General features: G+C 46.0%; 1 protein-coding gene across 1 annotated transcript in view; it reads left to right on the top strand.

Moving 5' to 3' along the window:
- Nucleotides 1–2,010: 2,010 nt before the first annotated feature.
- The window catches only part of LOC144800392 (vitamin D3 hydroxylase-associated protein-like), a 726,480-nt gene continuing 715,748 nt past the window's right edge, over nt 2,011–12,742 (top strand). Inside the window, exon 1 of the mRNA XM_078671678.1 lies at nt 2,011–2,220. Coding sequence (XP_078527804.1) covers nt 2,011–2,220 — 210 coding nt within the window. The remainder of the gene's footprint in view (nt 2,221–12,742) is intronic.

Below are 12,742 nucleotides of genomic sequence, written 5' to 3'. Positions count from 1 at the left end.
GGAGAGACTGAACCATATAGTTGGAATACGTAGTCGCCCGGACAGAGAAATTAGAAGCAGCATAGGAACGCTTCACCGCCCCCTCAACACGCTTATCCACAGCGTCCGCAGGAAGGGCGTCCCCAGAAACAACCAATCCCTGAGAGGAAAGGCCAGCCATCAAATTGTCCACTTTCACAGCCTGAGGGAATTCATCAGCAAAACCCTCAAGAGGGTAACGTCTGGACAGGAAACGAGGAAAAGAAGACTTGTCCACCTCCTTCCATTCGTGGGACAGCACATTACGCACCGCACCATGCAAAGGCAAAGAATCCGGAGCAGGCTGGACATACTGCGTAAAAAAGTCATCCTCAACAACAGCATCCGCAGGAGGAGAAAAACCCAAGTTGGACCTCACATGGGCAAACAGGTCAGCGAGCTCAGCACCCTGAACAAAACGACCACGGACACCCTCATCCTCACCAGGATCAATGTCACCCTCAGGAGCATCTTGTGGATCTAAAGACACACGAGGCACCTTGGGAGGAGGCTCAGCCGCGTCCCTAGCCAGGAAAGCAGCAGCCACAGCCTCATTAATAATGAGGCACAGGGCATCCAGAGGGGTCGCAGAAGAAGAAGCGACTGAATCCATCGCAGAAGAATAAGTCCAAACAACACTCCCAACAGGCAAAAAACAAGGACAAAAAACATCCCAAAAAGGACCCCAGATATAGGCGAGGACCCGAACACCTGTGGGAGGGGAAAGAAAACCGGGCCAGTATAAGAAGCCCAGCCAGCCGCCAAAATCGCCCCCTTAAACGGTGCAAGACACCAAACTCCATGGAAAAGCCCCTGCCCGCTAAAGCAGGGCGAAAATGGACCGGAGAAAGCCCAGGAACGGCCGCTGGAGCAGGCCAACCCAAGCCAGGTGAGCACCCAGAAGCACAGAGCACAGAAACGGCCGCTAACGCGAGCCGCGTGCAATCAGGCGCCCCCAACACAAAGCCGGCCGCTAACGCGAGCCGCGAGGAACAAAAATGCCCCCATGAGGAAAGGAAGCCCAATGTAGCTCGGGGGAAGCAGCAGTGAATTTAAAACAGAGGCGGCCGCTAGAGCAGGCCGCCGTACAAAACAAACAAACAGCAGGTAGACTTACCCGTTTTCTGTCAGAAAAGGAATCCTCCAGGAAACAGCCCAGCCAGGAAAGCGGTCGTAGACTGCAGAAAAAAGAAAACAGGATGATTCTTCCGGCACTTCCCCCTTTAGTAGTCACGTGATGGTGACGTCATCCTAGGGGGAAGTGCCAACAGCTCAGCTAGGTAGGGGTTCTGTAGAGCAGACTAGCTGCTCACGTATCAGGAATGGGACGAGGAGACCAGGACGAGGAGGTAAGGGGTGCGTGCATTCCTTCAGTGGCTCGGCTCGGCGCCCTGCTGCTTCTGCCCGCTAGAGCCGAAGATCCTCTCCTAGGGGTGGGTGAGGCTGCTGGTGGTCAGTCACAGATGTTCAATTGGTAGGACGGCAGGAGTCTGCCGAAAAGCAGGGGAACCCTCGGGGACACCACATATTACACAACATCGTCATACGTCATTGCTTACTCATAAGACACTAGTAAAAGTACTTCATCAGTTTTGGGGCAAGTGGCAAACATATCGACAAACCCATAAATTGCTGTACCAAAGCTAAACAATTTTGTAAAATCACAAGTACTTTTGTATCTTATTAACTACTTTTCAAACATTTATATATTTTGAGTTTTCATCCGAGCAAGTTAGAACTATTTTTGTATAAAATACGGCCCAACCATTGATAAATACAAACGTGAATAGTTGATATGTGTAATTAGAACTATTAAGAGGTGAGAACACTACCTTCAGAAAAAAAACCTGCCCGTGTCTTGTGGGGCTCCGAGCCGAAAGAAAACAGGGAGAAGTCCTGGATTCCATCCAACACATTAGAGGATTTAACTCCGGAAGCAGCATCTCTCGGTGCATGTTATAGTCAGACAGCGCGGCTGAGACAAGTCTCACCATGGTCCCTGAAAACCTCCGGGAGCTCCTGCCGGAGTTTGCGTCCGATCGCACCTTTCTCTCGGCTCTGGTCGTCTGCTCGGGGGCGTCCCTCGTAGCCCTGAGATGGCTGAAGCAGAGAAACATCCGCAAGAAGACGGAGGAGGCGAAGAAAAGGAGCGAACTGGGACTTCGGGAAATGGAGAGGGCAGTTCAGCGGTTCAAACAAGAGGTATTTTCGGGAGATGGAGAGGGCAGTTCAGTGGTTCAAACAAGAGGTATTTTCAGAGTGGAGGGTAAAGAGTTGCAGGTGGGCCGGAAGGAAAGGGTTTTTCGGGCCCCTTTACTTATTTACAGATAATGCTGTTCCTCTCTAACTATGCCCCTCGTGGAGGTGATTGATGGCGCTTTAGCAAGTCCTGTGCTTGTTGTATCAGGTTGTTTTTTACTGAAGTCCTGTTTTTTTAGCCACAGCACTTTGCGTGGCTGTATTTTTAGCCCACACTTTTCTAGATGATAGAGTCAAGAAATGTCATTGTTGACTCTGATTACAAGATCCGGCGCACAAGCTTGAAAATGTTTTACAACAAAGATCAGGGTAGAATATGATAAGAGGTCTTTTTTTAATACTTTATATTTTTCCCTTAGTACCAAAAAGTACAATTTAGGTTCATATTTGTACATAGCACCAACAATTGTTTACATCTTTTTCTTCCCTAAGTCTATGGCAAAAACAAAAAAACAATTGTCCCCAAGTTACAAACAGTGATATATGCTTAGTAAGAATACCCCCACTGGTCAACACTTATCTTTACAACCCGTAGAAGTACCAACAGGGGGGTAGGATGAGCAAGATCAGCTGCTGGCCGAAGATAATAGATCCGGGAGTCGGAGTAAAACCAGTGTCACGAGAAACTACTTTGTGCTATTAAATAGAGTAAAAACTTCGGAATCCCAAACCCCCCTCGTTCATACGGTAGCGTCAGGGATTACCAGCTGACCCTGGGTTGTCCGCCCCCCCATACCAGCCGTATTAGCTGGGAGCGAAGCGTGACCAAGAAACTCTTGTATAACGATAATCGCATGTTCTGGAAGAGGTTTAAGAACTGCGGAAGAACAACCATTTTAATTCAGGCAATTCTCCCGGCCATCGACAAGGGTAGTTTCAGCCAGCGTCCAATCTGAGCATTTAATTTCTCCATTGCTGGGGCATAATTTATTTGGAGGATCTGCGACAGGTCTTTATGAATATGGATGCCTAAATATTTGACTGATTTGTCACACCATTTTAGTGGTATTCTGTACTCCGATGACTGTGGGCCTCGGTTAGAGGAAAAACCTCTGACTTACCCCAATTAATGTGCAGACCCGACAGGGCACTATAATGAGTGACCTCCCAGAGAATCTGCCCCAGTTTTTAGTCTGGGTGTCTTACCTAGAGGATGATGTTGTCCGCATATAATGTACTTAATAAGGGGGCTGTCTTAAATTGTATACTCCGTTGGGAGTGATTATCTTGGAGGAGGCGTGTGAGAGGGTCCATCGCTATTATGAACAGCAACGGGGAGATGGGGCACCCCTGCCGGGGCCCCTCGATGGCACGAAAGCGGCCGTCAAGGAGCCGTTCACACAGGTCGCTGATATGAACCTGGGTAGCAGACCCAATCGCACCAGTGAGGGATGGAGGAAGGGCCTTCCAACGATTCAAAGGCTTTTTTGGCTTCCAAAAAGATCCCCGCTGCCGGGAGCAAGGGTTTGATCTTCTGAAGGATAGTGAACAGGGTTCGCAAGCTCAGCGCGGTAGATCTGTGCGGGATGAAGCCCGCCTGGGCAGGCGATATCATCTGATCAATTATCAGGGACACCCTTTTGGCCAGCATTTTTGCTAGAATTTTATAGTCAAAGTTCAGTAGCGAGAGGGGTCTATAGGTACCGCACTGTTGCGGCTCCTTGCTTGGTTTGGATAGGAGTGTGTTAACTAGGCCTGGGCGTAGTTTGCGTAGCCACGTAGCTTCATGTAGTACACGTAGCATAGCTGATGACACGTGTACTTGTCTGCACTGTGAAAAAAATTGCAAAACAATTGCAAATGGCATCCTGCACAGTGCCAGTTATGATAAAATAATTATCGCTATCTTTATATGCTAAAGTGCATACAGTACTTTCACAAAAATGAAACTGAAGAATTAGCAAGTAGTGAGAGAGGTGATGATTTTGGTATCCTCCCTAACCTAGGGGGAGTACCAAACAGATGCTTTGAAAACAAAAAAGCACATCTTATTGAACGATTTGGTGGTGGTCCCATCCACTTAGGACCACCCCAAACACAGTTATTGGGAGTTGGGATTGTTTTTTTTGCCAATAACTGTGCTTGGGGTGATCCTGAGAGGATGGGACCACCACTGAAGTTCAACAAAATGTGCTTTTTCTTTATGCTCTTTGTGTTCAAGGTATCTGCTTGGTCCTCCCCCTAGGTTAGGGGGGACCCCAAAATCATCAGCTCTCTCATTGCCTAATGTTTTCATTGTAAAAGTTAACTTTTGTGAATTGGTTATATGTTTTTAAGCTTGTAAAATTGCTTTTTCAAAACATCTGAAGATGTTGATTTAGCTGCTATGGAATACAAACTTTGCATGCTCCAGCCCAGAGTTTGAAGTTGACCTACCTCTACGGCTTTCTGGTGCACGGGGCCAATGCTTTTCTGAATACCATTATAAAAACAGCCCGGTTACCCATCAAGGCCCGGCGCTTTCAAACCGTCCATGTCTTCTAATGCTTGGGTCACTTCGTACTCTGTGTAGGATTCCGCAAGGAAGTTCCTGTGTATATCTTCCAGCCAGACCATGGCTACCTCATCTAAATAATTATTACTGGCCAAGGAGCCCGGAGTGACTTTGGTCGTATACAGGTCCTGGTAATATGAAAGTAACTTGTTACTGATACCCTCGCAATTTGTTATCAACTCTCCGCCTTCAGCCAGCAAACTTGTATATGTTGGCCCCTGGTTGGGGTGTATAAGCCTTGCTAGTGTGCGCACTGGACACTCGCCCTCCCTGTATTTTCTGGCTATAGTGTGTTTCCCCCAAAATAGTGCTTCCTACTCCGCCGCCTCCTGAAACTCGGAGAGCAACGTTGCACTCTGTCTTAGACCGGAGGCAGTCCGGGACGCCTTGAATCCTGCCAGTGTACGCCGCAAGTCACTTAATTTGCTAGCACTCTTGAAGGTGCAAACCCCCTTTATGTAAGCCTTGAATGCCTCCCATTGTGTGGCCTTGGTCTTTACCGTGTCTACATTGATTTTGAAGTATTCCTCCACTGCTAGATTTAATTCTGCCCCAAAGACCAAGTCTTGAAGGGCCATCTCTGGAACCTCCACTGTCCTACCCTGTCTCCTGCCCCTGAGACCCACAACCCGAGCAACATTGCGGGATGATCTGAAAGAGTATGTGGAAGGTGGATAATAGTGTTCGACCACGCTGTAACGCTCAGGTGAGAAAAATCCAAGCGAGCCTATGTGTAAGCGGATTTGTTTACATTTGTGTGGCACCATGCATCGAAAGTTGGTATGCGTCTATCAAATTGGTTAGTGTTTGCCTGGCCCTGAGTTTTGTATCTGGTGTTGTAGCTGTGCTGTCTAACCTAGGGTTCAATAAGATATTGAAGTTGCCCCATACAAATGTGATCAGCCCCCATTCAGTCTATGACGGGAGTGATGCTCCACGAAGTAGTCTGGGTCATCTCTACTGCGTTGAACGGTAGTCGCTTATGTATGGCTATCGTAACCCCCCTTGCATATGTGCTCGAGCCCCTGCAAAATGTGGGGTTGAACACCAACTGGTGTCCAAGCCCGGGGACGAGTGTGGAGGTAGATGCGTTGCCTGGAGGAGTGCAATGTCTACCTGGTGGCGCTGTAGATAGTGTATACCCTTATTTGCATTTATGTATGTCATTGAGCACTCATACATTCCAGTATGTCAGGGTAATATTCTCCAGAAGGTTAGCTCTACATGCCATGAGAAAAAGTAAAGACTATTCTACTTTGTGGACCAGTGGTAAAATTGTATGTCATGGCCATGAGTCTGTGAGAGGAAAACAGTCAGTGCTTTTGCATTTGACTCGTGAGGGACATCTAGTAGCGACTAGTGGAACTGCAGCTTGATGCAATTATTTCAATGCTTTTGCATCTGACTCGTGAGGGACACCTAGTAACGATGAGTTGAACTGCAGCTCATGGTAGAATTATTCTGATATTGGATACTATAACATTCACTGCCCACTGCTAATCTCTTCCCATAATGCCGTGCAGGGCCTTTGGTTGGGATTGTATTTTTGCCCATAATAACTGTGCTTGAGGTGGTTCTAAGAGGATGGGACCACCACTAAATCGTTCAGCAAGATGTGCTCTTTGTTTTCAAGGCATCTGCTTGGTTCTCTCCCTAGGTTAGGGAGGATCCCAAAACAATCACCTCTCACTGCTTTTCATTTTCGCATTTATGAAATGACTATATGCATTCTAGCATGTAAAGACAAAGATACTTGTTATTTTATCAAAAGTATCTGAGGTTGCTGTTGATGGAGGGAAATTGCGGAATTCACATAGTTTTTGTTCATCTTCATGGAATTTCATGTAGTAGTACTCTGCCAACTACACCCACCCTTAAACATGTCTCAGAGCTGTCATTGCAGAGCCAGTTTGTGCAGCTCAAACTACCATTTCAAACTGGCGATATAAACCTTTTGCCTGACCATAACCTTTGTTTTTATAACATATACGTCGATCCTAAGGTATGTCAAAACAGCCCCGTGGGCAGGGTGAAATGTATTTAAAAAGTTATACATTTACTTTTAAGTTTTACATGTCCTTGTAGCGAAACACTCTTAAATTCATTTTTCACTACTGCAAGGCCTATCTCTCCCATAGGAGAACATTGGAGTTGCCTTATTACACTGTATACGTGTAATTTTCAAATGGGAAAGGATAACCAGTTCATGTTGGTGTCTCAGGAATCCTAACTTATATCCTAAATTATGGTGAAGTCGGATTTTAAACAACAGTTCTGAAAATGCCACTTTAAGAAATTTGGCATTTTCTTGCCTCAAACATTTGGTGCCTGCAGCCTGTCTATGGTCATATTATTGGGTGCAGCAGGCAGTTGGGATGTGTGTATTCCTCCTAGACACACAGTGGGAGCTTAGGTGTGACAGGATGGGCCATCATTGGCAGGATGGGAGGAAGAAACTGGGCCCAGCCTCACTTACATCCGAATGGGCTGTATACTGTCTCTACACAAACGGCTGCATACCCACTGTAGTTAATCTGGAGCCGGGGCCATGAAGGCAGGACATCTGTGCAACTCAAAGGCATGGCTCTAGACATTTCTCCCCATTTCGAATGCACAACTGTGTATAAAAGAAGGGCTTTGAACACTACCACTTTAGTACACTTCTGGACCTGTGGATACTCTGCCAGTAAGAAAGACTGCTGTGCTGCTGAAGGACTGCTACTCATCTGGACTGCACACTGCTAGACTCCAGCTTTGCTCTGCTGACCCGCTACCTGCTTAAGAAATAACCCAGGGCAATGAACATCGCTCGCTGAAGTTGCGGAGATTAGATAACTACGCATTTCATTAAAAACACGGAATTCATGCAAGAATTTCACTCCGCTATGCAATGGAGTTACCAACTGTACTCACCACCTTTGGTAAATTAACCTTACCTTTACATGCTAAAAAGCATATAACCAATTCACAGGAGTGAACTATAAAAAACATCAGACAATGAGAGAGGTGATGATTTTGGGGTCACCCCTTACTTAGGGTGAGGGCAAGCAGATGCCTTGAACACAAAGAGCATAACATGCTGAACGATTCGGTGGTGGTCCCATCCTCCTAGGACCACCAAGAGCAAAGTTATGGGCAAAAATACAATGTCCATAACTGTACTTGGGGTGGTCCTAGGAGGATTAGACCACCACCAATCGTTCAGCAGGATGTGCTCTTTGTGTTCAAGGCATCTGCTTGGTTCTCTCCCAATGTAAGCGAGGACAATAAAATCATTACCCCTTTCACTGCTTGCTGTATTTTTATTTTCACTTTTGTGAGATGATTATATGCATTTTAGCATGTAATAATAGTTACTTGTCATTTTACCAAGGATATGTGAGGTTTCTGTTTTATTAATTGTTGTGAGATGAAATGGTGTTGGGTAGTGGAATTCACAGAGATTGTGATCAATTCCCTAGAATTCCGTGTAGTGGTACTCCGCCAACTATGCCCCCCTAAGTAAGAAGTACTGTACCTACATCTCTTGAACCTAAAGCCCAGAGTGACTCCAAGAGCTAGTTTACTGCCCTCCTGATCTGAATCCTCAGGGACACACCAGGCTTTCAACAACTTTGCATCTGCACCTGGACTCTGTCATCTGTGAGTCTATGTTATGTTATGTTATTAAACGTATAAAGCACACTGCTACCCTAGGGTGTCCTGGCGCTGAGTCCTAGTTACCTGGGGAAGACCATGAGCTGGTTATTTGGAGAAGAGCCAGGTTTTCAACCCCTTCCGAAAGGAAATGAGGTCTGAGGCATCTCTGAGGTGGAACGGGAGCTCATTTCAGGCTTTGGAGGCACAGTGAAGGAAACTACCACCTCCCCAGTTGGTTTTCTTAAACCTAGGAGTCCGTACTAGCTAAGACCCGGAGGAGTGCAGAGCTCTGCCGGGGACATACCAGCTGAGCCTCTGTCTTAGAAACTCCGGCCCAATTCCATTCACTGCCGTAAAGACCACGACGAGCACCTTAAATCATGATCTGAGTGGGATTGGGAGCAAGTGTAACCTCCTCAGCTCTCCTCTCACAGAGGCAAACCTAGCAGTGTCAGACAGTAGTCTGATTGCTGCGTTCTGCACCAATTGCAGCTTGTACACATGTTGTTTCTGTACATTAAGATGTAGGCTGTTGCAATAATCCAAGCGGGGCAGAACTAGAGCCGTGACAACCGTCCTGAGGTTGCTGTCTGAGAGGAAGAGCTTGATTTTTTAAATTATCCTGAGAACCATAAAACAGGCAGAGGTTACCTGATTCACCTGGTCCCCATGGTAAGATTATTGTCCACCATGACTCCCAGGTTCTTGACTTTCCGAGAGGGTGTAGGACAGACTCCCTGCCAATCCGGTGTCCAAACCCGGGGATTGTTGCCAAACTGTAACAACTCAGTTGTTGCTGAATTGAGCTTTAAACAATTAGATACCATCCAGATGGAAATAGAGCACATACACTTCTGAAACCTGTCACTCACTTCTCTTTCATCTCCCTGCGCCAGTGACAACACAATCTGAGTGTCGTCCGCGTACGAGGTAAGCTGGAACCCAAATGACCGGATGATGGTGGCCAGGGGGGCCACGTAGATATTAAAGCGCGTAGGGCTCAAGGAGGAGCCCTGTGGCACCCCGCAGGGGAGTGAGAAAGGGTCATAAATGCTCCCCTCCAGATCCACCATCTGATACCTATCAGTCAGAAACGAGTAAACCAGTTTCTGTGCTGCACCCTTGATTCCGATCTCCGAGAGCCGATTCAGCAGGACCCCATGGTGGACTGTATCAAAGGCCGTGGATAGGTCCAGGAGGATTAAGATGGCATTTCCTCCCCTATCCACGGCCTCTCTGATTTCCTGTAAAGTGGTGCCACCCCAGTACTAGACCCATGGAAGTGCTTTGCCAGCCCCTGTGGATCCAGCGGAACTGACGCAGCTCCTCTGCTGTTCAGTGCAACCCTAAGCAGAACAAACAGATCTCCACTGGATTGCACCCATCGTAAAGAATCACATCTCCACTGCAGCCTGCATTGCCTTCAGAACCTTTGCTCCGCTATGCATACTTCGTGCAGGCCCTTTGCTGGAAGCCTCGATGATAACGTTGAACTCTGCATCACTGCATCGCAGTTCTTTGGAACAGGCGCACCAGCTGATTCTCGACTTCGGATCTCAAGCCCCTGTCAACAGGATCCTCGATGAAGATGCTACAAGACCTCTCACTGCAGCCGTGTCTTTGTCCTGGTTAGGCCCAACCAGATATCCTCAATTAGCGCTTTGCTCCTTTTGGGGCTTATTTGTCCAAAAACTTTAAAATTCATTATCTCCAGCTCTACATAGTGGATGTTTGTCGTTGTAGTCTTGTTTTATTATTTTTTATTTTTTGTAAATCTTTTTATTAGCATTTCATAGAGAAAAAAAAATACAATTACACTGCATTTTAAGCAACATTACAAATCAAAACGGACCATTCCACTTCCGCATTCATCGTCCAGTCGCTAATGCATTAAGTTACACAATTATCGTCTGTACATACATGTCTCAGAGATAATGTTTGGGGCTACACAGGCCAGTAATCCAACAAGTTCAGTCATCAGCAACTTGTCCACTTAAATAGTTTGTTAAATACGTCCAATAATCCTTTGGTCTAGATCGTGCAGGTAATTCTTCTTCAAACGTCCTTAATGTGTCTTGACAGTGAGACATATCACTTAGCCATTGTTTAAAAGTTGGTAAATTTTTACTATCCCAACACATGGAAATTCTACGTTTGGCTAACAGTAAGGCCACCATGCAGAACTTTCGTTTCGCAGCTCGAAGCCCATCCAATAGCCCCAAGAAACACCCACGGATGCTACATACAATGTCACTGCCTACCATTTCAGACACTGTTGTTGTTACCTCCACCCAGTATGCATGGATTTTCGCACAGTGCCATGCCAAGTGGATGAAGTCAGTCTGTCTGAAGCCGCATTGTTTACACTGCGCCTCCGCTCTCAAGCCATACTTATGCAGTTGCATAGGTGTGTAATATGCCTGATGCAAATATTTGAAATGTATGATTCACAAATTACCATTAGGTGTAAGCATTTCGGTCAATGTGCAGGTAGTCTCACAGTCTTTCTCCGAGATGGGAGACTCCAGCACTGCGTTTCATCTTTCCTGTGCTTTGGTTGCCGTGCAGCCTATTTCAGTTTGTGACATCGTGTAGAGACGGGAAACCAGGTGAGTGGTGTTTTGTGAGGTCAGAATAAGTTGCAGTGCGCTCAGTGATGGTGGCTCATTTGGATAGTCGGGGTAAAGTTGTTTAATCGCCCCTTGCAGTCTGTAGAAAGTGAATTTGAATAACAGTGTTGGATTCTGTATATACACCAAGTCTAGTTCTGTTATGAATACTCCGTTACTATATAGGTCTCCCAACGTTGACAGCCCTACTTGGCGCAGGAGTCCCATTCCTACATCCTCACTTGTTACAGATAGATTGGGATGATGGTGCAGTGATAAAGCCTGGGCATAAAGTGGTAATTTGTGTGCAAGATGCTACAAGACCTCTCACTGCAGCCGTGTCTTTGTCCTGGTTAGGCCCAACCAGATATCCTCAATTAGCGCTTTGCTCCTTTTGGGGCTTATTTGTCCAAAAACTTTAAAATTCATTATCTCCAGCTCTACATAGTGGATGTTTGTCGTTGTAGTCTTGTTTTATTATTTTTTATTTTTTGTAAATCTTTTTATTAGCATTTCATAGAGAAAAAAAAATACAATTACACTGCATTTTAAGCAACATTACAAATCAAAACGGACCATTCCACTTCCGCATTCATCGTCCAGTCGCTAATGCATTAAGTTACACAATTATCGTCTGTACATACATGTCTCAGAGATAATGTTTGGGGCTACACAGGCCAGTAATCCAACAAGTTCAGTCATCAGCAACTTGTCCACTTAAATAGTTTGTTAAATACGTCCAATAATCCTTTGGTCTAGATCGTGCAGGTAATTCTTCTTCAAACGTCCTTAATGTGTCTTGACAGTGAGACATATCACTTAGCCATTGTTTAAAAGTTGGTAAATTTTTACTATCCCAACACATGGAAATTCTACGTTTGGCTAACAGTAAGGCCACCATGCAGAACTTTCGTTTCGCAGCTCGAAGCCCATCCAATAGCCCCAAGAAACACCCACGGATGCTACATACAATGTCACTGCCTACCATTTCAGACACTGTTGTTGTTACCTCCACCCAGTATGCATGGATTTTCGCACAGTGCCATGCCAAGTGGATGAAGTCAGTCTGTCTGAAGCCGCATTGTTTACACTGCGCCTCCGCTCTCAAGCCATACTTATGCAGTTGCATAGGTGTGTAATATGCCTGATGCAAATATTTGAAATGTATGATTCACAAATTACCATTAGGTGTAAGCATTTCGGTCAATGTGCAGGTAGTCTCACAGTCTTTCTCCGAGATGGGAGACTCCAGCACTGCGTTTCATCTTTCCTGTGCTTTGGTTGCCGTGCAGCCTATTTCAGTTTGTGACATCGTGTAGAGACGGGAAACCAGGTGAGTGGTGTTTTGTGAGGTCAGAATAAGTTGCAGTGCGCTCAGTGATGGTGGCTCATTTGGATAGTCGGGGTAAAGTTGTTTAATCGCCCCTTGCAGTCTGTAGAAAGTGAATTTGAATAACAGTGTTGGATTCTGTATATACACCAAGTCTAGTTCTGTTATGAATACTCCGTTACTATATAGGTCTCCCAACGTTGACAGCCCTACTTGGCGCAGGAGTCCCATTCCTACATCCTCACTTGTTACAGATAGATTGGGATGATGGTGCAGTGATAAAGCCTGGGCATAAAGTGGTAATTTGTGTGCAAGTTGTCCCAACTGCTGCCATGCTGCATTGGTAGCATCAATGGAATTGATGTCTTTGTTGTGTAATGGTGGCCGGTCATA

The sequence above is a fragment of the Lissotriton helveticus genome, chromosome 1_2, assembly GCF_964261635.1.
Source record: "Lissotriton helveticus chromosome 1_2, aLisHel1.1, whole genome shotgun sequence".
Taxonomy (NCBI): Eukaryota; Metazoa; Chordata; class Amphibia; order Caudata; family Salamandridae; genus Lissotriton; species Lissotriton helveticus.
The sequence above is the reverse complement of the archived record's forward strand: the minus strand, read 5'-3'. Positions and strand labels throughout refer to the sequence as shown.